General features: G+C 38.5%; 1 protein-coding gene across 1 annotated transcript in view; it reads right to left on the reverse strand.

Moving 5' to 3' along the window:
• Positions 1–24,942, reverse strand: part of LOC137631205 (SID1 transmembrane family member 1-like) — a 60,000-nt gene that overhangs the window by 24,075 nt on the left and 10,983 nt on the right. The window contains exons 3-9 of the mRNA XM_068362952.1: positions 17,280–17,450; positions 15,609–15,753; positions 14,356–14,439; positions 10,748–10,977; positions 10,042–10,157; positions 3,816–3,930; positions 499–646 (exon numbers count right to left, since the gene is read on the reverse strand). Coding sequence (XP_068219053.1) covers positions 499–646; positions 3,816–3,930; positions 10,042–10,157; positions 10,748–10,977; positions 14,356–14,439; positions 15,609–15,753; positions 17,280–17,450 — 1,009 coding nt within the window. The remainder of the gene's footprint in view (positions 1–498; positions 647–3,815; positions 3,931–10,041; positions 10,158–10,747; positions 10,978–14,355; positions 14,440–15,608; positions 15,754–17,279; positions 17,451–24,942) is intronic.

Here is a 24,942-nt window from a genome sequence, read left to right on the forward strand (position 1 = left end):
CAAGTATAAATTTTCATACAAAATTAATTATTGATTAGAATAAATTCTCTAGAAATTTCACTAGGTGGAATATTTTTTTCTGCTGCTTGTGGGACTCTGGGTCTAGTTAGTTTATAGCTAACTTGGTAACACTGCACTCAACTTGCAGTAAAATGTTTTTTTCAAAGTTCCATTCAGCATCAACTATCTGTATTATTTCGAAACCCATGCAACAAAGTCATTACCAAAATATTGTTTGATTACAAAATATCAACAAAATATAAGAAAATATACATGTATATATATATATATATATATATATATATATATATATATATACACACACATACATAAACATATATATACATACACACATATATAAACAGATTTTGCAATTAAACTTTCTAGTTTTCGTTAACATTCCAAAAATGAATACTGGACCTTTGAAATAAGATCATTAACTAACCTTGTAATTGTCAAGATGTAGAACATCAAAACATAACAAAAACTCCTCCTTACCCTTTGATAAGTAATTACAAGTTGCATAACAGGAACAGCATAAAAAACTCCAACAGTAATAAGGCCCCATATGTACAATTCTGACTTCTTGGTAAGAACACGCATGTCTTTCCTTGCCAGATCACTAACATACAAAAAGGCCTTCGTTCTGAAAACAAACAAACAAATATTACTCGGCAATAATATCCACAAAAGGCTTGACTTGTTCATTTATAAAAGGAAAATATGTCTACAAATACTAATGTGTTCTTTATAAAAGGAAAATGTGCCAGCAAATAATAGTTTGCTCTTTATAAAAATAATCACACATAATAGCATTGTCTCGCAGGACATCCATGACTAAAAACTATTTGGTAACCAGGGATAACTGTTAGCTAGATCACTCGTCACCTGAAGAACAGTGCTACATTGCAGCAAGCAATTAGATAAAAGTTAGAAACTGGGAAAACTTCAATAAAAGAATATTTGTATCTAAAAGTTATCGAAGTGAGGTGAAAGTTTCAAAGAATGGGCCAAAAAGATACAAATAATGATACATAATGGAACAATTATGAAATAATGTCACAACTATTTACCTAAAACTTACTAGATACAACACAAGACAGATAAAAAATAAATTTTCATGAAGTTAAATATAATAAATTTTAAAAGAAATTTGTATTTTTCCAAGCTATACAAACTGGAGTCCTTTAAAGTTAAACAATCTTAAATGATGAAAGGTTTGTATACGCATTGGAAAAAACTGCCATCTAGTTGGACATAAATACTAGAGTCACAGGGGTACGGAAGATTAAAGACTAGAACTGAAACTGCTAATTATACAGCAGGAGAAATTTCAATAAGGTATTTTCTTCTGAAGACTGCCAGGAGGAGAGAGAGAACATTGGCTTACCTGATAAGGATTCAACAGTTTACGTTCAGTAGAAAATATTTGAGAGACTATATTTTCTACATTATAGCAACATTTTCCATGAAAATTGAATTGTACAGTAACTGAAGCATATACAATAATAAAACTTAAACAATAAACAAGATGGTCCACATCAACAGACAGGATACCATAGTTCAAACTATACAGAGGTACATCTGGCTTGCTAATTGTTGACATCTACCCTAAAATCAAAAAATTTTCCGTTTTCTTTCACTTCAATAGCAACGACCTCTAGTCTCGTATTGCACCTATATAACAGTAAATGGCAATGAGAGCGGCTTTGAGATGCCAGTAAGGGTACACTATTGCAATCTTCTTGTCATTGCTATCCTGATTGTACCTATCTCTCGCACTGGAAATCCAGATTTACGTTTTTGGATTGAAAAATGTTACTCAGCTTTAAATTGATTAGGGATGTCTTCTTCTGGCTTGTATTTGTATTTCTGTACCAAATTTTTAAGGAGTTTGTTGGAAGATTATCAATAGGGATCCTCATTCTTTTTGTGTCATGTTCCGAAGGCAACAATGTGATTTAGAGAATTGGTGTCCAGTCTTGAATGTGTTAATTTAACAATAACTCTTATGGAAGAATATGTTAAGCTTATGTCTCAACGAGTTTGCAAAAAGGAATCAAATCATTGAAGAAAACTTTTTAAACTCAGGGGAGAATCCACAGAAGACTTGGCTAGTTAAATTAGACCTGGATGATGATGGTAATACTCAAGCTATTATCAAACTCTTGGAAGTTTGTATACAGTAGTGAGCTTAATAGGCCTTTTGCTTGTTATATGTTTGCCATGTTCATGCAATCTAAAAAAGCTAAAGTACCTTCATGAAGTAGCAGTGATCCTAGCCTAACCTACAGTGATCTGAAACCTAAGCCAACTCGTTGTGTTTTGCCTATAGTGGTTCTAGTGCACCACTTAGTAAGGGTTCTGATAGTACGCAACACATTATTGAGTTGATAGCCTCTCTAGGAACCTCACTCTCTCCAATTACTTCGTCCATCTATTGTGAAACCCCCACCTTTCCGTTATTCGGTTAGCTCTTTATGATCACCGAATTCCAAGATAGAAGACAGAGTTAGGAGTCTAGATCATAATGTCCCTCCTCCCACTAAAGTAAGTAAACACGAGCATTCTCTTTGTGCCATCATTAATAATGTAAATTATCGTTTCCTATGGTCCCGGGAACACCAATTCTAATTTAGTCTTAAACAGTTTTGGCTCGGGCTGAGAAATGGTTGCATCATGATTCGGATAGCATTGGCCTAATACCATCTAGTGCAGGCTCGGCCAATAGAGCTAGAACTGCAAATCTACAAGTGAAATGGGTCATAAGACTTTATCTAATGGAGGTACAGGGGGTTACCACCAAGTAGTAAACAAGAAGGAAATTCAGTTTTCAAGAGTAAATGCTTCACAAGAAATGGATCATTTATGCCTCAAGTGGCAGGAAATTCAACTGATGCTAATTCCCAGCTATTGTTGAAACTTTATACTCCACAAAGCTGCTTGTTAATTTATAAAAAAAAGTCAGCTGCACACACACAGTATAGATAGAGGTGAGAGAGATAGGTAAAAGAAGTCACAAACATGAAAGAACATCCAGAGGAACTGACAGGATATAGCTGTATAGTAGTATACGGGATAAGAAATCGGGAATGTTCCATATCATAAGCAACATAGAGGTGAGGGGATATATTTGGTGGAGGTATGCCTCAACATATTGTAGGAAAATTCAGATTATGGGTAGTTTAGCAGTACATTTGTGACTGGATGTAAAATGGCCCAATCAGAAAAATAGAGCAGCAACAAAAATTAACAACTAGAACCATTTCCAGATTGTTAACATTTGATGATAGCATTCAATATCCAAGAGCTCACTGTGAGTCTTTTACTGTTGCATAAAGTATATATCAGACTTTAAGTGAAAATTAATGTAAAGACTTACAAAATTCACAAGTTAGAATTCTCCCTTAGAAAGGTGAAGATACTCAAGTCACCAATTGCAGGTGAAGTTGAGCAATGATTACACCGGGCTAGTTTTGCAGTTGAGAAGTCATAAAACCACAAGTTTATTTTTATTTATAGGATACAAATAGCATGACTGTATGAATAAAAATCTCATCCTTACACCAACGAAGTTGTTTGGACTTCGGTGTCAGAGACTTCAAACTTGGTTCATATTTGTGTATGAAAGTCCACGCAAATTATTACATGTTAAGGTCAAAGTCGAGCAAAATGTTGAGAAATAAGCTGCCTCACCAGAGGTCTACGATCTACTGACTGTCCCTCTATTTAACAGATTGTACTTGACCCTGATTACTACTTAGATATTTAACTAAACTATATTAGCATACATTATTAGTTAAACTTATACTGACCTATAAATCTCCTTCTCACTTTCTGCATCAGTGAGCATGTCTATGTCATCTTCATCCAAGGAAGAATCTGATACAGTGCGAGGAAGAGGTGAGGGCAAGTCCTTGTCGTCACCCTCTGAAAAACATTTTAGTGATAGTGAGTGAATGTCAAAATATTGCTCTATCTTATTGACTAAGAAAACAGAAAATTAGTGTATAAACAATTATAATAATAATGATAATAACTAAGATAAAACACTACAGTGACTTATTAACTATGTAGAGAAAATTTGTGTATCCAAAATTACATTGATAATGATAATTTACCAAAGTAAATAAAATAACTTTTACATAACTTCCTTTGATACTAAAACACAGTAATTGGCAGAAATATCTCTTCTATCATTCACCAGGTTCTCTCTCATTTACCTAACTTTTAATACTAATTACTTAGCATATATCTCTCCCTTTTGCACATCAAAATAAAAAGATTCAACTTCCCTTGAGACACTAAACTAAGTAATGTGTGTCTCATTCTCTCCTCTCCAAAGGAGAATAATGAATGAAGTGGAGTGGACCATGTACAATTGATAAAACCTAAGACAAATAAAAATGATTGATATTTCTTGTAAAGATGAGGATTGATTGCCTGTAATATTTTACTTTTTTCCTATCTTTGAATCTTGTTATTGTTAAGGCTTCCAATGTTTTTGAGAGTACTGACAGACTACATGACTATGTATATGAGAGTAGTACTGAGAGTGGACTGGATTGGATTTATGAACTTGAACTATACAGTCTGGTGCTGGTGCCTGTGAGGCCATTCAGTGCCAAATTGCAACTAAGGGAAAACTCAACAGTTGCCCTATGAAGTAAAAGTTAGAAGAGGTTGGACAGCAAGAAGGAAGAAAGGTAGCAGGATCGGGGGTAAAGTAAAAGGATATAAAGCAAGCGCTTATTGAATCCAAAGAAATGCTGCAAAAATCCCTAAGTAATGCATACAGTACACAGTATGAGTTGCAATGACAAGTCATCATCATCATCATCTCCTAAGCCTATTACACAAAGGGCCTCTGTTAAATTTTGCCAGTCGTCTCTATCTTGAGCTTTTAAATCAATACTTTGTCAATCATCATCTCCTTATTCACACTTCATAGTCCTCAGCCATGTAGGCCTGGGTCCTCCAACTTTTCTAGTATCTTGGTGAACTAATCTCTCTCGGGAAGTGCGAAGAGCATGCCCAAACCATCTCTACCTGCCCCTCACTATGATCTCATCTACATATGGCACTCGAGTAATCTCTTATAATCTAATTTCTAATCTTGTCCTGTCATTTAACTCACAATATTCTTCTGTGGGCTTTGTTCTCAAATCTACAAAAACTGTTGGATATTGTTTTATTGTTATATCGTGACTCATGTCCATACAGTAATGCCGATCTCACTAAACTGATATATATCTTGATTTTTATGAGTAATTTCAGGTAATTTTGATTTCCAAATTCTACTTACCCTAGCCATTGTCCATTTTACTTTTTCCAATCTTTCAATAAACTCCTTGTATTAGAGATCACAATTCCAAAATATTTAAATGATTCTACCCAATTAACCCTTTCTCCTTCCTATGCTATTTCATCTTCCATTGCATATTCAGTTCTCATCATCTCTGTCTTTCTTCTATTCATCTTAAGTCCACACTCCCCTGATATCTCATGTGTTCTGGTAACCAAGCACTGCAAATCCTGTAGTGTTCTGCTAATAAGGACAGCATTATCAGCATACACTAGGTCAGCTAATCCCCTATTACCCATCCAGTCCAAGTATTGAGAGTGAAACTTAATATGAAGGGGTGGAAGTTCATCCATGGAGAATGTTATATTCACTAAAAGATGGATACCCTTAAAAATGAAATACCTTTCTATATTCTACTTCAGAATAAAATACATACCCCAAAACTTTTTACAGAATCAAATAAATAAATTCTAGTTATTCTATTTATTAGATTATGTAACTTGTAAAATATTTTGTTACTTGGATCAATTTGTGGCAATTCCATAACTTTGGACAGTCTTCTGCCTATGATGTGGTTTAAAAAAGGTCTATAATGAATGAAAAATATTTATGAAAATAGATTAAACTCAAAATCATGTAACAATAAGTAATTTGGCTCTGTACTTTATGAACAAATAAGTGGCACTCAGAGGGGTAAAATTGCGTAAATCTTTCGACACTGTCTTACTAGCAAAAGGACTTCTAATGCCTTATCATTAAGGAAGTCAATCATCAACATAATGTATCAATATCAGTTACAAATTACAGTGTCCCCCCTACATATGAACCAGATAATCTAAATATTGGATTCTAAAGTTGGAAAGTTCTTAAAGTTCAGCATGGTTAATTTAAGCATCAAACTCTTACTCCTATTCTCCTACTCTCCACTGCAAGGTGGTCTTGCTAGATCTATTAAGCTACCCTATGTATGTATTATGAATTACTATAGCTTTTTCTACATAATAGAAAACTCTTCTAAGGAACTTAAATTTTTAATATGCACTTAGAATGTTCTGAAATAAAATTTTCTTATCTAAGAGACTTTGTGTATTATGATCGAGGTAGTAGCAGAAAAATTTATCTTACAACCAATGCTTCATGATAATAATTTATATTTCTATAGAAATTTCTATTATTAGAACCAGGGTTAGACAAAATAATTTGGTTGAAGCTTTTGGATTAGGCTTATCTGTAGGGACTTTGAGATTCAAAGTCCCTACACATAATCTAATTATAGTACATGGGTTTTGGGCTTATTACATTTCTTAATAATTCTGGCTTCTGAAGCTTAATACAGATTAATATGTTGTAACACTATCAATTTACAATAACATGTTATTCAAAGCAGGAAAAAAAAAAAAAAAAAAAAAAAAAAAAATCTAAATGAACTCAACATAAATTTCTGCTATTTACCTTAACCAGAAATGACAAATTCTGAGGTAATTTGTATTTTTCCTAATGATACAAACCTTAGTTATTTATTGAGGGTATTACTTTCTGCGAAGATGAAAGGACGAGCCATTAAAATCTAGCAAGGGTTAACTACCCATCCCGCTAGTTAGTGGGGGGTAGGGAAGGCGAACACCGACAAGCAGGTGATCGATGAGAAGTAGGCGATCGCTGACGAGCAGGCACCTTCTGAGGTGATGGGTGAGCAGGCGATTCTCGCGTATTAGAAGCTTAACAAGAAGTTAAATGCGTATGCGATTCACGTGTAACCGAATGCTTAGGTGGTACATGAGTTGTCGATCATTGACGATGGTCAGGTGATTCAAGAGCTGATGCATGTGTCGGTGATTCACACTCTTCATGTTGATGGTGAGACTGTCGAGCACGTGAGCGTTGGGCAAAAGCCTGGTGTGACAGAGAATATTGAGACGAGATCGGAGACGGAGGCGATGGTCGATAACCAGGACAGGTTGGACAGTTTCTTCCGAAGAAGAAGACTGAGGAAGCAAAGAGGTTAAGAGACGTCTCTTGGCTGAGGGAGCAGGAGCACCCTGAAGACGAAGCAGAGGACCGTCTCTGGCCGCCGACACGACGATGTACGAGAGTGGGATCAGCAGGCCTCCGAAGAGGAGTCTCTATGCGAGACCCTTTACTAGAAAAGGAAATACTCGCCGGAGAAACGTGCCTCGAACTTTGCTCTTCCCCCGAAGGATGTTCATCAGGGGAATGAGTGCAGACCTCGGCGGCAGAAGATGGAGAAGAAGACGCAGTTGCAGGAGCAGCTAGCAGGTTAGCAGACGAGCTCTTCGAAACATCAACGTCGACAATGGACAAGGGGTGGACGTCTCCTTGGAAGGATCACCGGGCAATCCCAACGACGGCCACAGCTGTAAAAGAGGAGAAAGTAATGGACTCGCTCGGGGGGAGAGCCGGGGCAACCCCACTAGGGGAGGGAGCGCTGTCTCTCAAGGACCGAGCTTGACCAGGAGTTAAATGGCCTACGCTACTACTCGTCGGGAGCCCATAGGAAGCTGTCCGAGTAGGAGCTTTGGAGGAAGGTCAGGAGATGGAGGAGGAAGCCTTGGGTTTCTTCCTCTTTGAAGCGACCTTCGAAGGGGAAGAATCCCGCTTAGGCATCTTCTTCCTTCTACGCCCATACCTTTCCCACTGGGAGGAAGACTACTCCCGACACGTGTTGTATACGTTGCAGTATTTACTTGTCCTCTGCAGACGGGACAAAGGCTGTGGGGATCCGTTTCCACAGCAGATATAAACTTTCCGCAGGTGCGGCCTTCTGTTCCAGTACAAGTCCTCATGGCCGTAAGAGAAACAGCACAAACACACACACTGAAAAGAAAAAGCAAAAAACAGTTCATGGCAGTCCAAAATGGAGAGGATGAAGAACTGTGATAACTGCACTCCATCTGAGCCAAAGGCGAAGTGAGCTCAATCACAGGTGTGTGAGTGGGAGGGGTAGCAGGCTAAACCCCCCCCCCCCCTGCTAACTAGCAGGATGAGTAGTTAATCCTCACTAAATTTTAATGGCTCGTACTTTCAGCTTCGCCGAAAGTAATACCCCTATAAATAGCGTTGGTTTGTATTCCAGTTACGGAACAGTCATGAATTAGATCTTTCCACACCCTAATTTCTCTGGAGCAGAGCAGAACTGTAATATAGCATATGAAATTTTTCTTTTATTTGACCAAGCTTCCTCAACAGCCATGCGGCAAATTCAAGCAGGATTGGAAGAGCGCTTCTAAGATACTGTATGTTCTAGTTATACAATCATACAGCTGTAAGATAACCCCAATAAAACCAGTGGATTCATGTTTTATGGCAAATGGGCATTCGTGAATATAAGTTGTTGTCCATACCATAGAGTATAAACCTTCGAAGATTTTTAAGTCTATTCCATATTACATTATTACTATTATCATTATTATTATCACTAGCTAAGCTACAACCCTTGTAGGAAAAGCATGTGCAATAAGCCCAAGGGCTCCTACATGGAAAATAGCCCAGTGAACAAAAGAAATAAGGAAACAGACAGAATAGTGTGCCCGAGTGTACCCTAAAGCTAGAGAACTCTAACCCAAGATAGTGCAAGACCATGTTACAAAGGCTATGACACTCCGCAAGACAAGAGAACAATAATTTGATTTGATTTTGGAGTGACCTTTTAGAAGAGCTTCTTTCCACAGCTAAAGAGTCTCTTAGCACTAGATGAAACAAGAGCAGAAAAAGCACCTGATATACATGCCTTCCTGCAATGCCACAAAAAAGGGATTTTGACAAAGGAAAAATCTATTTCTGGGCGAGGGACCTGTGTCGCCCAGTGAAATGCTCCTTATAGCACCATTTCTAAGGTATAAATACTGCTAGATACACCAGAGAAAAAGTTGCATGGAATGCCAGGAATATACCCAGCTCGCTCACCCTTATAGGGTGTCGGTATATAAACTGGGTCGTGTTAAAACCACTACCAGAGGTCCCTTACCAATTAGTCCTCTCCTTTCTCAATATCCCCCGATACTATGAGGTGCTGTTCTACATCCGACTACTGCCCGCTACTATGGCTACTGACATTCAACAACCTTTTGGTAGATCATGAACAAGTCCCAGAGTTGTAGTTTAGTGATTTCTTTGTTTCTTTCCTCAATGTGCTATTTTTCCTTGTTGGAGCCCTTGGGCTTATAACCTTTTGCTTTTCCAACTAGGATTGTATCTTAGCTAGTAATAATAATACCCTTACCAAATGGATAGTAGTCATTGAACAATAACAATGCAGTAGTTAAACCCTTAAGCGAAGAAGAATTGTTTGGTTATCTTAGTGATGTTATGTGTATGATGAAAGAGGAGAAAGTGTAAAGAATAGGCCAGACTATTTGGTATATGTGTAGGTAAAGGAAAAATGAGCCATAACCAGAGAGGGATCTGATATAATGCCATCTGGCCAGTCAAAGAACAGAATAACTCTCTGGTAGAGGTAATATCTAAACGTGTGGCTGGTGCCTTGGCCAACCTACTACCTATATCAATGAAGATGTCCAATATAAGTGAATTAGTTACATGAATACTATACTGTATTTCATATTAATTAAAGATACTTTCATCAAGACAACAGACTAACATTCATCACCATTGGTCGCAAATACAGTAGGGTCTCACTGTTTATCAATGTAGGGAAAATATATGAATATAAGTAATTAAGAAAAAATTATAAAATAAATTGTAAGATAAATCTTTACCAGAACGTCCGCTAATAGCAGCATATGAAGGTGAAGGTCCGGGTGAAGCAAGATCTTCAGAACCTATGATCGAATCATCTAACATGCTTCTTTCACGAGGCTGTTTACGTTTGGCTCTAGCAAGAAAAATAAATTAAGAATTATCAATAGAACAGTCTACTACTAGAATTATTAATAATCAAAATTAGTTATATTTACAACACTACAATAATGATAATTAAGAGCTCGTTCTGAACTCTAGAAAGATCAGAGTTCAGTCGTTAAATAGTGGTGAAATCACACTCCAAATAAGACAAAATTAACTGCTTTTAAAATGTTTACTTTTTTTCTATTTTGTCATCACATATTTCAGGAGGAAAATAACTTTTAAATTTATCGAACTTCATTACTTATCATATACAGTATACGATAAGGATATAGTCTTGTACTAAGCTACCATTTAAGAAGTACTGTAATGTATTTTGCATATAAATTTCTCAAATCGAAAGTTAAATGTAACGTACACTTTATCTTACGCTAATCCTCATTTGGAATGAACTCTCGACTTCAGAATATCTTGAAAAGGCTATACTCTAGTCTTTGTTACTTGAAAGACTTAGCCACTCATCAGACTATCATTTGAATATGTTTAGGGGCTATAACCAATAGAATTCCCTCATTCAGACCAAGTAATAGTTCTTAAAACAGAAAGCAAGACAATACAAACCTTATGTAAGACATGCAGCCCAAGACAATGGTGACAATGTAGAAAAAGGCACAGAATCCTAAACCAGCAAATATTGCAGATAAATATTGCACTTTTGTTATCTTCTCCTCTACCAAGAGAGTGACCTCCTTCTTACGGATTCGGTAAACATGTTGGTAGTTTGAGGAGCAGGGTTCATCATTTGAGAGCATTACAACAACAATAAAAAATCCATTGGGGTAATCACTTCTCTGAAATAGTAAAAACAAATAATTTCATCAAAATCAAATGAAGTAATTCTCAGCTTACGAAAATATATAATATGAACTTATCCATAACCTGATACCATTCCCTGGAAGGGGACTGTTTTTAATACCCCTTGTCAGGCATGCTACAGATGGTCCTTTTAATTATCATCATTATTATTACTATCTAAGTTACACCCCTAGGTGGAAAAGTAAAATGCTATAAGCACAAGTTCCAACAGGGAAAATAGCCCAGTGAGGAAATGAAATAAGGAAACAGATAGAATAAAGTACCTGAGTGTACCCTCAAGCAAGAGAAATAACCCAAGACATTGGAAGACCATGGTACAGAGGCTATGGCACTATCCAAGAGCAAAGAAAAATGGTTTGATTTTGGAGTATTCTTCTTCTAGTAAAGCTGCTTATCATAGCTAAAATCTCTCCTTCTACCCTTACCAAGTGGAAAGTACCAACTGAACAACTATGTTTCAGTAGTTAATCCCTTGAATGAAGAATTTTTTTGGTTATCTTACTGTTGTCAGGTATACAGTATGAGGGAAGAAATTAATATTTAAAGAATAGGCTAGACTATTCTGTGTACGTGTAGCTAGGTAATCCAGACTGCAGTAATTTTAGTCTTCAGTTACTTTTATGTAAATTGCAAATAATAGTTATTATTAATAATAATTACCGATAACAATACTTCTCTGGATTCTAAAGAATGGAGCTCAGAAACGTAACTTACCAGCATCAAGTTACATCTAGCGAGTAACACTTTGATAACTTCTTCCTAAAGAGAAGGGACAGAAATATTAAGTTGAAGAGCCAGTCATTCTACCTTTCATTCAAGACTTGCATCTAACATTACCAGAGATAAGATGATTCCTGTCCCATGTGGAAGCTGGCCTTGCTACTCAATTACTTGAGCAGCAACCACAGGACCAATTACAACAATGTCAAGGGACTTGTGGGCATGCTCCAATAGATAAAAGGCCATGAAGGTGATCTGGCGTTTTCCAACTTTCAACTTCCAAAACCTGACCGACTGCAAAATTCCTCTTGAAAGTTGGGGTGGAGCCTATAAGACTGACTTTGTAAGCTCTGATCCCAGGTGGTACCCTGACCCTCTTAGCAGTCAAGGAATACACTTTATGACACTTTACGGTAGTTTTACGAAGCCAGAAACAGATTAGGTTCCTTGCCACCTCTTTCTTTGTCCTACCAGACCTAAGGAAGACTCGTTAAAACTTAGGCCTGAAATGCCAGGTCCTGTTCAGATAGCACCGAAAAGCCCTCATGGGACAGAAGAGCATCTCCTCTTGATTATCACCCAACACATCATGTCGAGAAGGGATAGAGAATATCTCAAACATGTGGTCCTTCACTGACGGGTTCAGAGTTTTGGCCACGAAGCTTACCCTGGCACAAAACTAAGAGAGACCATCTACCACCTTTCAGCGGGGGTGATTGAGTGAGAGAGACCTTACAACTCGCCTACTCTCTTAGCCAATTCTGAAAGCATTTCAAGACCCAAAAATCACACAAATTTCATGGTTATGCCTAGAATGCCTTTTCTACTCTAACTAGCATTTGGCTTTAAGGGAAAAAAGTTCTTTTGAGAAGGGGTAAACAGAAAGAGAAGACATATTTACCACAAATTTTTTACATGAAAAATCCTGGATCAGGGGTTAACAAAACCATAATATAATGTCACAAAAATATTTCTTAAACTTACAAGCAAAATTGTATAACCAGCAATAACCTCAAGATATGTGTAATTAGACATAAAAAAAAAAAAAATAAAAAATTCTCTAAATTCTTAGATGTTGATCAGGTAGCAACCCTTTAACATAATAAAGGGATTTTGACGAAGGAAAAATCTATTTCTGGGGAGAGACCTGTGGCGCCCGGTGAAAAGGGTCCTTCTAATATACACTTTTCTGATAAAACCTTCCAATTATACCAGAGAAAGATAAAAGCATGGAATGCAGAGGTTACTACCCTCGCGCGAGCACCTTGTGGGTGTCGTGTATAAAGCAAAGGCGCGTGAAAACCACTATTCACAGGCTGTCTTCCATTTAGCTAATTCCTTCGTCAAAGGGATGGGCCGATACAGAGGCACCAGCTATGCTACCAGAGCCACGCCACGCCACCCACGCCCCGACGCGAGCGCCATCTGAACAACATCCTTCTACTTTGGACTTGCTAGCTTGTGTGTATAATTTTGTGCTCTCGGTGTTTTCACTTAGGTGGATTTATTTCGTCATGACCGAAGCTCCATCTTCACCCATTCCAATGTTAAGAACCATAGTTTGTTTTGACAGCTTTTTGTAGTACCGGGCATTTGTCCTCTTCCCAGTATAGTCTGTTTTATCTCTACCGGCTGGGCCTTCCGCGGCGTCGGCGGCCATTGTTGTTTTGCCTTGTCTCGCTGGGAATTCATGTTAGTCTTGCCTGTTTGGTACTCTGTCAGTTAGGTTCTTGGTTAAGTCCCTGGCCTTATGCCTTTTTGAACCATTATTATCATTATTGTTTTTATTTTCCCATGGTACTTTTTGCTAGCAAGTCCAGTCTGCGAACAAGAATAGCGTTCTGGCTTTATTATAGTTTAGTACCCGCCCCGCGAGCCGTTTGTCAGTGGACTATATCCTTTTAAATTTGGTTTTAGCAGACGTTATTCTTCGTTCGTAGTCTTGTATTTGACGTTACAATTTTAATTGTTATACTTTTATAATATTGTTGTGTGCTTGTTAGGTTCTGATAGTGTAACCACGAGAGCGAGAGATTGGAGTTCCCGTTTTCTGTACTCAGTCACGAGTTACCTCTTTCTCTCGTTTTCTTACTTAACCTCGGGTATGAGAGTGGATTGTCCGTTTTCCGTTTTGTACGTTCAACGAGTTCTCCCTCACCTCCTGTTATGACCTGGCTGTAGTGCTTCTATTACTTATATGTAATTTCATGATAGGTATACTGTATTTTGAGTATCTTACAGGAGGGGTGAAAGAGATAATACATAATTCATTTTCAAGGCTTACAAGAGTACTGGGACTACTATACCATGGAGGCCATAGAACAATGAAATACTTAAATTTAAATCTAGGTATCTCTAATGCATTTTCTATCAATGAGTAGTTTAAACAGATGACATAAAAGGGATTTTGACGAAGGAAAAATCTATTTCTGGGCGAGGAACCTGTGTCGCCCAGTGAAATGCTCCTTAAAGCACCATTTCAAAGGTATAAATACTGCTAAATATACCAGAGAAAAAAGTTGCATGGAATGCCAGGAATAAACCTAGCTCGCTCACTCTTTGAGTGTCGGCACATGAAATGTCATTAATATAAATAAAAGTAATATAATAAAATACTCTACAGGTAAACTAACCCTGACAGTGATCCCAGCTTGATAGGTCATGGTCTGATAGAAATTTCCATACTGGACATTCTCTTCGCTGTCAAACACAGGGCACTGCAACAGATTAATATCAATTAGAGATCAGCTCATGTGTTTGCCAATGCCAACATCTCAACCCTTTTACCCCCAATGGACATAATGGTACGTTTCACAAAACTCATCCCTTTACCCCCATGGACGTACTGGTACGTCCTTGCAAAAAACAGATATTTACATTTTTTTCGCATATTTTTGATAACTTTATGAGAAACTTCAGGCACTTTCCAAAAGAGTGAGACCAACCTGACCTCTATATGATGAAAATTAAGGCTGTTAGAGCAATTTAAAACATATATATTGCAAAATGTGCTTGAAAAAAAAAATGCCTGGGGGTTAAGGGTTGGAAAGTTCCAAATAGCCTGGGGGTAAAAGGGTTAAAAGTAAGTTTAGAATCTTACATCATTATCATAAAAAATAATAAGTTGTTAAAAATATATAAAGATATCAAATATATACTCAAAAGGGAAAAAAAGTAAATATTTATACTGACCTTTGGATTATGAAAAATTTTAAATTGTAAAATAATCAGAATACTGTACTGTATTGTGTTAGTTAACGGCATGAATACGCATAAAATTTCTATCAATTTCTGATTACAAAAACGTACCAGGTAACCTACATGACTGCATACAATATTTCAGAATATTGAATATTTCTAAAAATATCCTAATTTAAAAAAATATATAACTTTGCAGATAAAGCCAAGTATAAAATTCATAAAAAATCAGTTCAGAGTATTTCCATTATCAATTGCATATATAAAAAAAAAAGCTGTCTAAATTTTTCAGGCTTCCATTTAAGGGTTAGATAGAGAACCCCCAAGCATATAGTCATATTTTACCATTTTCCAAAGTCAAAATGGTATAAACTATGAAATATCTAAAGATTTTGATTTTGTGTCAATATACAGCCAACATGACAAGTAGATACTAACAAATATTGTACGACCAAAGTGAGTTAAAACTTTTTTATTCAATATTTTTTTGGACAATTTCTTTACCAATTAAAATTTATTCTACAGTACCATGAAAAACTTTAAATCTAAAATTAAAATTATCAAACCAGTGTCAGGAACATAAAGGCAAAATAAGAGAGTATCTATAAAAACCAATCAACAATTCTGAGAGTCAGGAAAATATGAGTTAGCAATTCTAGAAGGCCAAAAAAAAAAAAAAAACACTTACGGTTATATTTTGAATGGCTACCATTGCGCAGAAATCATCTTCAGCATTTGCTTTAACCAAAACCATTTCCACAGTATCAGTAAACACAAACTCATAAAACACAGGCTCTGCCGGAGTTATTTCAAAAGTTTGATTTTTGTGCAATCTGTAAAATTAATGCGATTACTATAGAGTCCAACTTCATAAAAAAATTCTGTTAACTTTGCACTTTATAACTTATATAACAAATAATATGCATATTTTCAATATTTAGAACAGTACAACAACAGATACAATCAGCAAAATTATGAAGCCACTGATTTACAAGTTCCTCTTTTTGAGGTTGTGCAATCAGTACAATAAGAAAAGTTACCATTTGTTTAACTTCACAATAGTCAACTTCTACACTATGGAGTCATTTGTTTTATAAAAATATGTATGATATCTTACACATTCAGCATTGTAATAATTAAAAAGACTAAATTATGTCATTGATTAACATATGCCTCTCCTTCTAACCGAAGATAAACTCTGCCTCATTATTATAAAATATCACTCGGTAAACTATCTACTGTACATAAAACTAAATTACACAAATATCAAAACATGAGCAAAAGACAGTGGCAATTATCATCTCTAAACGGTAACTATAGTCCATTTCTTTTAGCGAGTCATATTTGCACCGACTCGCGGCGGTGCCCTTTTAGCTCTCAAAAGTTTCCTGGTCGCTGATTGGTTAGAATTATCTTGTCCAACCAATCAGCGATCAGGAAACTTTTCCGAGCTAAAAGGGCACCGCTGCGAGTCGGTGCAAATATGACTCGCTAACAGAAATGGACTATAATGGTGGGGTGATAGCCATCCACAAAATCAATATGTTTAAACTAAATTGTATTTATTCCATACTTAATGCTGAATAGAACACGCTTTTATGTAGAAGTGCCAACTTGACAACCACTAAATAAAATAATGAAGAAAATCTTTCCCCACCATTGTACCCTTCCTCCTTCAAATAAGCCACCAAAACAAACCCACCCCCACCCTGATGAAAAGGGATTGATGGCCAGGATAGTGTCAAATGGATAAGTCAGGGATATAATGTGAGGGTACACTCGGGCACTTTATTCTATCTTATTTCTCTTCCTCTTGTTTTGTTAAAGCTTTTATAGTTTCTATAGAAAATATTTATTTCAATTTTGTTATTGTTCTTAAAATATTTTATTTTTCCTTGTTTCCTTTTCTCACTACACTATTTTCCCTGTTGGAGACCCTGGGCTTATAGTATCCTGCTTTCCCAACTAGGGTTGTAGCTTAGCAAGTAATAATTATAATAATAATAATAACAATAATAATAATAATAATAATAATAATAATAATACGGTAATAATAATAATAATAACAATAATAATAATAATAATAATAATAATAATAATAATAATAACAACATACTGCACTTCCACAAGTAGAAGAGGAGGAGGAGATCTAGAGTAGATATTCTGAGGATGAATTCCCTTTTGTGATCTTACCGAAACATTCTCGTAAAATGACTGTACTGTAATTCTATGTTAATCAATGACTCATAATTTCCTCACCTGCCATACAAGGCTCTATGATTTTAGTAAAAGTAATTTGCGACTAGAGTAGAATCACTAAATAATTTACAATAAAAAATCTAATGAATGCAATACTTACTCAATGTGAAAATGATCGTCAAATACAGCAGTGACGCTATAAGTTATGTTCTGTGGTGATGAAGTTGACAAGTCAATAAATAACCTCTGCTTTGTGTCCAAAGAGCCCTCTAACATGATTTTGTAATTTTTAACAGGACACAAGGTTCTTGATACTGTTCGATACTCTTCTCTGAAAGTTAAGAGATCAGTATAAGTAAAATTTACGATGTTACATACTGTACTCCTGAAAAGATTTATAATGTACAAAACATCAATGGTAAAATACTATACTGTACTGTAAAAAAAAGAAAAAAAAAAAACTATCAACCTTAAAATGCCAAGCTAAAAACAAAGAAAAAAAATAGAAAAAAAAAAATTCAAAACTTCATGGACAGAACACATTCCGAGTTATTCTCATTCATGTTAACATGATAGTTGCAGTACCAATTTTACTTTAAAAATCATACAGTAAATCCTCTACATAAGATTGAGATGCATTCCAAGGGCGAGTTCTTAAAGTCCACCATGACTAACTTAGTCATCCAACTCATACCCCTCAATTCCTTAAGACTAGAGTTAGCCTACATATTTACCCTGGATAGGTGTGGTGGTCGTAAACAACCCGAGGTTAAAAAAAAAAAAAAGTCTATTTTTGCCATAATTTTTCATCCGTATTGATTGTGTGATATCGACCTGCGAGGCCTCAGTTCAGTGCGCGCAGCAGTTAGGTGGGGAAGCATTTCATCCCAGCTCTTTCCTTGTGCTATTTCTGAGATACCCTCGGGTCGAGCTTGACCCATCAATACCTAATTAAGGTAAGTTGTGTAATATCAAATTTTTATATAATTATCAAATGTGCAGTAGTGTTTAGGCGTGTATAAAAAAGGATTGCTGTAAAGTGTTTGTGAATGTCTTCTACACCTTATGTTTTTATAAAATAGCTTATAATTTCTCCTGTTTTTGTAAGTTTGTACCTTTATGATAAATTAATTATGATCATTATTTTATTCTTTTTAATTGAAAAATAATCTATAAACTTCATTCTAGCTACCATAATATTTTTCTGCAAATCCTCGAACAATTATATAAGTAAATGACTCGCTGATATTGACATATCTTTCTCCATTTCAGGTAGCAGATTTGACCCTCCAAGGTGGTGTGGTTGGCAGCCATTTTGTGAGCATATCCGACACAAGCTGGCATAGCTCTATGTATTCCTCTTTTTTATAAAATTTCTGACATTTTCATGCATAAATACCATGCTCAGCAATGGATATAAGGATTTGTCTTGAAAAATGTTATTTTTATTAGTAAAATAAATTTTTGAATATACTTACCCGATAATCATGTAGCTGTCAACTCCGTTGCCCGACAGAATTCTATGGAGGGATACGCCAGCTATCACAATACTAGAAGGGGGTGTACTTACCAGCGCCACCTGTGGCCAGGTACTATAGTACTTCTTGTTGACACCTCCTCAATTTTTCCTCGGTCCACTGGTTCTCTATGGGGAGGAAGGGAGGGTCGATTAAATCATGATTATCGGGTAAGTATATTCAAAAATTTATTTTACTAATAAAAATAACATTTTTCAATATTAAACTTACCCGATAATCATGTAGCTGATTCACACCCAGGGGGGTGGGTGAAAAACCAGTGTACAAGACTAAAGGATAGCTAAGTATCCCGTATTTCATATAATCAGTTATCCACAATAACAATGAAATAATAAGTACCTGGTAAGGAAGTCGACTTGAACCGTTACTCTGCCTTCAATAAGATCGTCTTCCTTACTGAGCGCAGCGTTCCTCTTGGGAGGCTGAATCAACTCAAAGGTGCTAAAGTATATAGGGCTGCAACCCATACTAAAGGACCTCATCACAACCTTTAACCTCGGCGCTTCTCAAGAAAGAATTGACCACCCGCCAAATCAACAAGGATGTGGAAGGCTTCTTAGCCGACCGTACAACCCATAAAAAGTATTCAAGAGAAAGGTTAAAAGGTTATGGGATTATGGGAATGTAGTGGCTGAGCCCTCGCCTACTACTGCATTCGTTGCTACGAATGGTCCCAGGGTGTAGCAGTACTCGTAAAGAGACTGGACATCTTTGAGATAGAATGATGCGAACACTGACTTGCTTCTCCAATAGGTTGCATCCATAACACTCTGCAGAGAATGGCTCTGTTTGAAGGCCACTGAAGTAGCCACAGCTCCCACTTCATGTGTCCTTACCTTCAGCAAAGCAAGGTCTTCTTCCTTCAGATGAGAATGTGTTTCTCTAATCAGAAGCCTGAATAGTAAGAAACTGAGTTCTTAGAACTTGGAAAAGAAGGTTTCTTGATAGCACACTATAAGGCTTCTGATTGTCCTTGTAAAGGTTAAGACCTTTTTAGATAGTACCTAAGAGCTCTAACTGGGCAAAGTACTCTCTTCAGATCATTCCCCACCAAGTTGGACAGGCTTGGGATCTCGAACGACTTAGGCCAAGGACGTGAAGGAAGCTCGTTTAGCAAAAACCGAGCTGCAAGGAACATGTAGCCGTTTCAGATGTGAAAACAATGATCCTGCTGAAGGCGTGGATCTCACTTACTCTTTTAGCTGTTGTCAAGCACACGAGGAAAAGAGTTTTTAATGTGAGGTCCTAAAAAGAGGCTGATTGGAGAGGTTCAAATCTTGATGACATAAGGAACCTTAGGACCACGTCTAGATTCCAGCCTGGAGTGGACAACCGACGTTCCTTTGAGGTCTCAAAAGACCTAGGGAGGTCCTGTAGATCTTTGTTGGTGGAAAGATCCAAGCCTCTGTGGCGGAAAACCGCTGCCAACATACTTCTGTAACCCTTGATCGTAGGAGCTGAAAGGGATCTTACTTTCCTTAGATATAACAGGAAGTCAGCAATCTGGGTTACAGTGGTACTGGTTGAGGAAACTGCATTGGTCTTGTACCAGCTACGGAAGACTTCCCCTTGAGACTGATAGATTCTGAGAGTGGATGTTCTCCTTGCTTTGGCAATCGCTCTGGCTGCCTCCTTCGAAAAGCCCCTAGCTCTTGAGAGTCTTTTGAAAGTCTGAAGGCAGTCAGACGAAGAGCGTGGAGGATTGGGTGTACCTTCTTTACGTGAGGTAGACTTAGAAGGTTCACTCCTAGAGGAAGAGTCCTGGGAATGTCGACCAGCCATTGCAGTACCTCTAAGAACCATTCTCTCGCGGGCCAGAGCGGAGCCAACCAACGTCAGCCGTGTCCCTTTGTGAGAGGAGAACTTCTGAAGTACCCTGTTGACAATCTTGAACGGCGGGAATGCATACAGGTCGAGATGGAACCAATCCAGCAGAAAAGCATCCACGTGAACTGCTGCTGGGTCTGGAATTGGAGAACAATACAACAGGAGTCTCTAGGTTATCGAGGTAGTGAACAGATCTATGGTTGGCTGACCCCACAGGGCCCAAAGTCTGCTGCAAACATTCTTGAGAAGGGTCCACTCTGTGGGGATGACCTGACCCTTCCGTCTGAGGTGATCTGCCATGACATTCATACCGCCCTGAATGAACCTCGTTACCAGTAGCTTTCGATCTTTAGACCAGATGAGTAGGTCCCTTGCGATCTAGAACAACTTCCACGAAAGAGTCCCTCCCTGCTTGAAGATGTAAGCCAGGGCTGTGGTGTTGTCAGAGTCCACCTCCACCACTTTGTTAAGTTGGAGGGACTTGAAGTTTATCAAGGCCAGAATAACCGCCAACAACTCCTTGCAATTGATGTGAAGTGTCCTTTGCTCCTGATTCCATGTTCCCGAGCATTCTTGTCCGTCCAAAGTCGCACCCCAGCCCGTGTCTGATGCGTCCGAGAGGAGACGGCGGTCGTGTTTCTGAACAGCCAAAGGTAGACTTCCTTGAGAAGAAAGCTGTTCTTACACCACGCGAGAGAAGACCTCCTCTCTTCGGAAACAGGAACTGAGACCGTCTCTAGCGTCATGTCCTTTATCCAGTGAGCAGCTAGATGATACTGAAGGGGGGGGAGGTGGAGTCTCCCTAACACGATGAACAGGGCCAGCGATGAAAGTGTCCCTGTTAGACTCATCCACTACCTGACTGAGCATCGGTTCCTTCTCAGCATGCTCTGGATGCATTCTAGGGCTTGGAAGATCCTTGGGGCCGACGGAAAAGTCCGAAAAGCTCGACTCTGAAGATCCATACCCAAGGAGACAATGGTCTGGGATGGAACGAGCTGAGACTCCTCAAAATTGACCAGGAGGCCCAGTTCCTTGGTCAGATCCATAGTCCATTTGAAAATCTCCAGACAGCGACGACTTGTGGGAGCTCTTAAAAGCCAGTCGTCTGACGGAGCCGGACACAAGATCATGGTACTGCTGCACAGTCTGTGAACTGTCAATCATGGGCAAGCGAGGAAGTACAGTGACAACCCGAATCTGTCTAGACTGTCTGGGTCGTACAGACAACTCCTTATCGGGTTGCTGAGGTTGCCGCACTGCGTCACAACAAGTCACTTCTGTTGGTTGTTGAACGTCTTCCCCGTGACACATTGACTCCGTAAACAAAAAATCCTCTAACAAGGACTAAGCTTGGACTGCATGTCTTGCAACACAGCTCAAGGTCTATGGGAGCAGGTGTGGTAACAGACGGGATTAGCGACTGAAGTGGAACCATTACCTTCCCTGGAAGCATGTTATGCTTAAATAAAAGTCCATAGGAGGCTATGCAGCTAAAGGCTCCCTCCAAATGACAGAGTCCTCAAGGGAATATCAGAAGGAGGGAGAAAAGAACTTTCTCATCTACAGGGACCATATCCTAGAAAAGCTAAGTTCTCTCAGTGAGGGTTCACTGGTGCAAAAGCAGCAGACTAGAAGGCAACGTTATGAAACTGCTTGACAGTCTAGTGAGTTGGCAACAACCAAAGATGTGTGACTGAGAAGCATGCGGTAAGGTATGCAGAGCATGTTGTATGCAGAGTATGCTGTATGCAGAGCATGCTGTATGTAGAGCATGTTGTATGCAGAGCATGCTGAATGCAGAGCATGCTGTATGCAGAGCATGTTGTATGCAGAGCATGCTGAATGCAGAGCATGCTGTATGCAGAGCATGTTGTATGCAGAGCATGCTGTATGCAGAGCATGCTGTATGTAGAGCATGTTGTATGCAGAGCATGCTGAATGCAGAGCATGCTGTATGCAGAGCATGTAGTATGCAGAGCATGCTGTAAGCAGAGCATGCTGTATGTAGAGCATGCTGTAAGGTAAGCAGAGCGTGTGCATGGCGTTTAACATTTCTCAGAAATTCCATGACCAGTGCTAGAGTGCTTTATGCATGCTTGCATGGGGTTTTAATATCAACATAATATTTACCTTACATTCATAACTCATGATTCATATTTTGCCATATTTTGCGATATTGTTAAAAATATATTGCAAGGAATACAAATATATTTTTATAAGTAATACAAATAACCTCCATTATCATAAGGTTTGAAAATGGAGGTAAGGTATGCTGAACAGCAGAGTCAGAACGAGCTGGAACAACAATAGTTGTGGTTTCCTCTTCAAGACTCTGTTGAGGGAACACCTGAGGCTCAGTCTGCAAAGGCTGATCAAAGGAAGTAGCAGAAGGTAGGCGCATGGGTGGAGGAGGCTGACTCCTGGCATGAGTGGCTGAACTCAAGGGTTGCGCTTGCTGAGTGGTTGGCGGATGCGCAGTAGCAAGTTCCTGAGGAACGAGTTGAGGTTCCTGCGGTGTGAGCTGAGAGCGAAAAGGTAGTGGCTGCGCAGAACGCAGTAAAAATCTCGCAAGTTGAGGCTCCTGAGGCGCAAGGCTAAGGTGTTAAGGTGCTTGCCTTGAGGAGGGTTGAGCTCGCTGCAGCGAGAGCTGAGGAGACTGACTCATGGATGGGAGAGGTTGTACCTCAAGCGAGTGTTGCCTCACTGGTGGAACAGCAAGTGGAAGCGGAGGAAGAGAGGTATAAGCCTCCTGTTCCCATTGCTGAGGTTGCCTTAAGGAAGGCGGAGGGAGCTGCACACCACTGGGATCAGTAAACTCATAACGTGGCTCAACATCGTACGCCTGGCAGGTGGTACTGCGGTCAGGCGGAGCGAGCGCAGGCGGAGCGAGCGCAGGCGGAGGCGCAACCTTCTCAGCCCGACACTCACGCATCAAGACCGAAAGTTGTGACTGCATGGACTGCAGTAGAGTCAACTTGGGGTCGGCAGACACTAAGGTCTGCTGAGGTAAAGCCTTAACAGCAGAGATCTGTTGCGGCAGAACCTTACTCCTTTAGGCGGAGTGCATTCAACTGATGACTGAGGAGAGTCAGAGCTAACCCAATGACTGCATCCGGGTTGTTGAACTCTAACTTCGTACGTCTGGCATAGGTCTGGACTTTACGTTTAAGAGGTCTAGAGACCTGAGACCAGCGTTTTCTCCCCTAAATTTCTTCTGCAGACGAGCAAAATAAGGGCTCAATCGTCTGCGGGTGGGAGTGACGGTCTCGGTAAGACACGCCCACAACCACCGAGGATACTTCTGTGCGCCGATCAAGGCCTGCTGAACCCTTTTGTCCTTCGACATTGCTTCTCCCCTGGGCTTGGGAGCTTGCAAGAGGTCCCGGACTGGGAGGACGACTGGCGCGCACAGAAGTACCCTCACGCACAACACTGACACACTTTGCGCTAATCACTTATCACTTTGATTTTCTGTTTGCACTTATTTCACTGAACTCGAAACTTTAAGTGGTTTGTACCTGAAACACGCAATTCTATCCTTTCTCAAAAGTTAGTAATTGCGAAAACAGAATTACAATGTAACAGAAAAATCTAATGAAAGATAAATAATTCAGTGGCTGGAAAGAGACTAAACACTAGATCACTCTAGAAACGTTTACCTTCTTCCCCTAAAGAGACTAGGGAGAAGAGCAAAACGATAACAACGTTACTCGCTTGAATGAAACGTTTATCCTCCTCTTTCTCCCTCCGTCTCTATCTCTCTCTCTCTCTCTCTCTCTTGACTTAGAACCTGAGAGAAGAGCCCAATCATATATATCGTTAAAACATATTATTGTTAAAGGAAAAAACTGAAATATTTCCCAAAATGAAAAGTTCCTTTATTAGGATTAAAACCATTAAGTTAAGAAAGAATGAACAAAACGCTAGACACGGTTACTCTTACTGCAACGTGAAACCGTGAAAATTCTTTCTCTATCGTAACGATAGAGCGCAAGTTGAACGTTCTGAACGTCAACAACTGCAGAGACAAAACAAAACGTTAGTTCAACTTTGAAAACAGTACTAGACTATCAAAGAAATTCTTTCAAAGACATTAAAATAGCATAATATGTTAACAGGTAAAACCGAAATGACGGGCTCAATGTTAATTAACTTCGGTACCAAGAAAAGACCGCCTACTATTAGGAAGGTCGAATATAAACAAATATAAAAATTAATTTTAATAAGTTTATAATAAAAGGAAGTTAATCGAAGAGGCCTATAAGAGGCGGAGAGATATAAAATAAATCTATAACTTTTGTTAAGCAAAATTAAGAAAGAGAGTCTATACTCTCTTAGACACCAACACTTCCGTCTAAGGGAAGGGTCGGCCATTTAAAGGTGAAAGAGAGTTCATACTCTCTTCGTCACCATAATTAATCAAATTAATTCCAAAAGCTAACTAAGCTAATATAG

The sequence above is a fragment of the Palaemon carinicauda genome, chromosome 39, assembly GCF_036898095.1.
Source record: "Palaemon carinicauda isolate YSFRI2023 chromosome 39, ASM3689809v2, whole genome shotgun sequence".
NCBI lineage: Eukaryota > Metazoa > Arthropoda > Malacostraca > Decapoda > Palaemonidae > Palaemon > Palaemon carinicauda.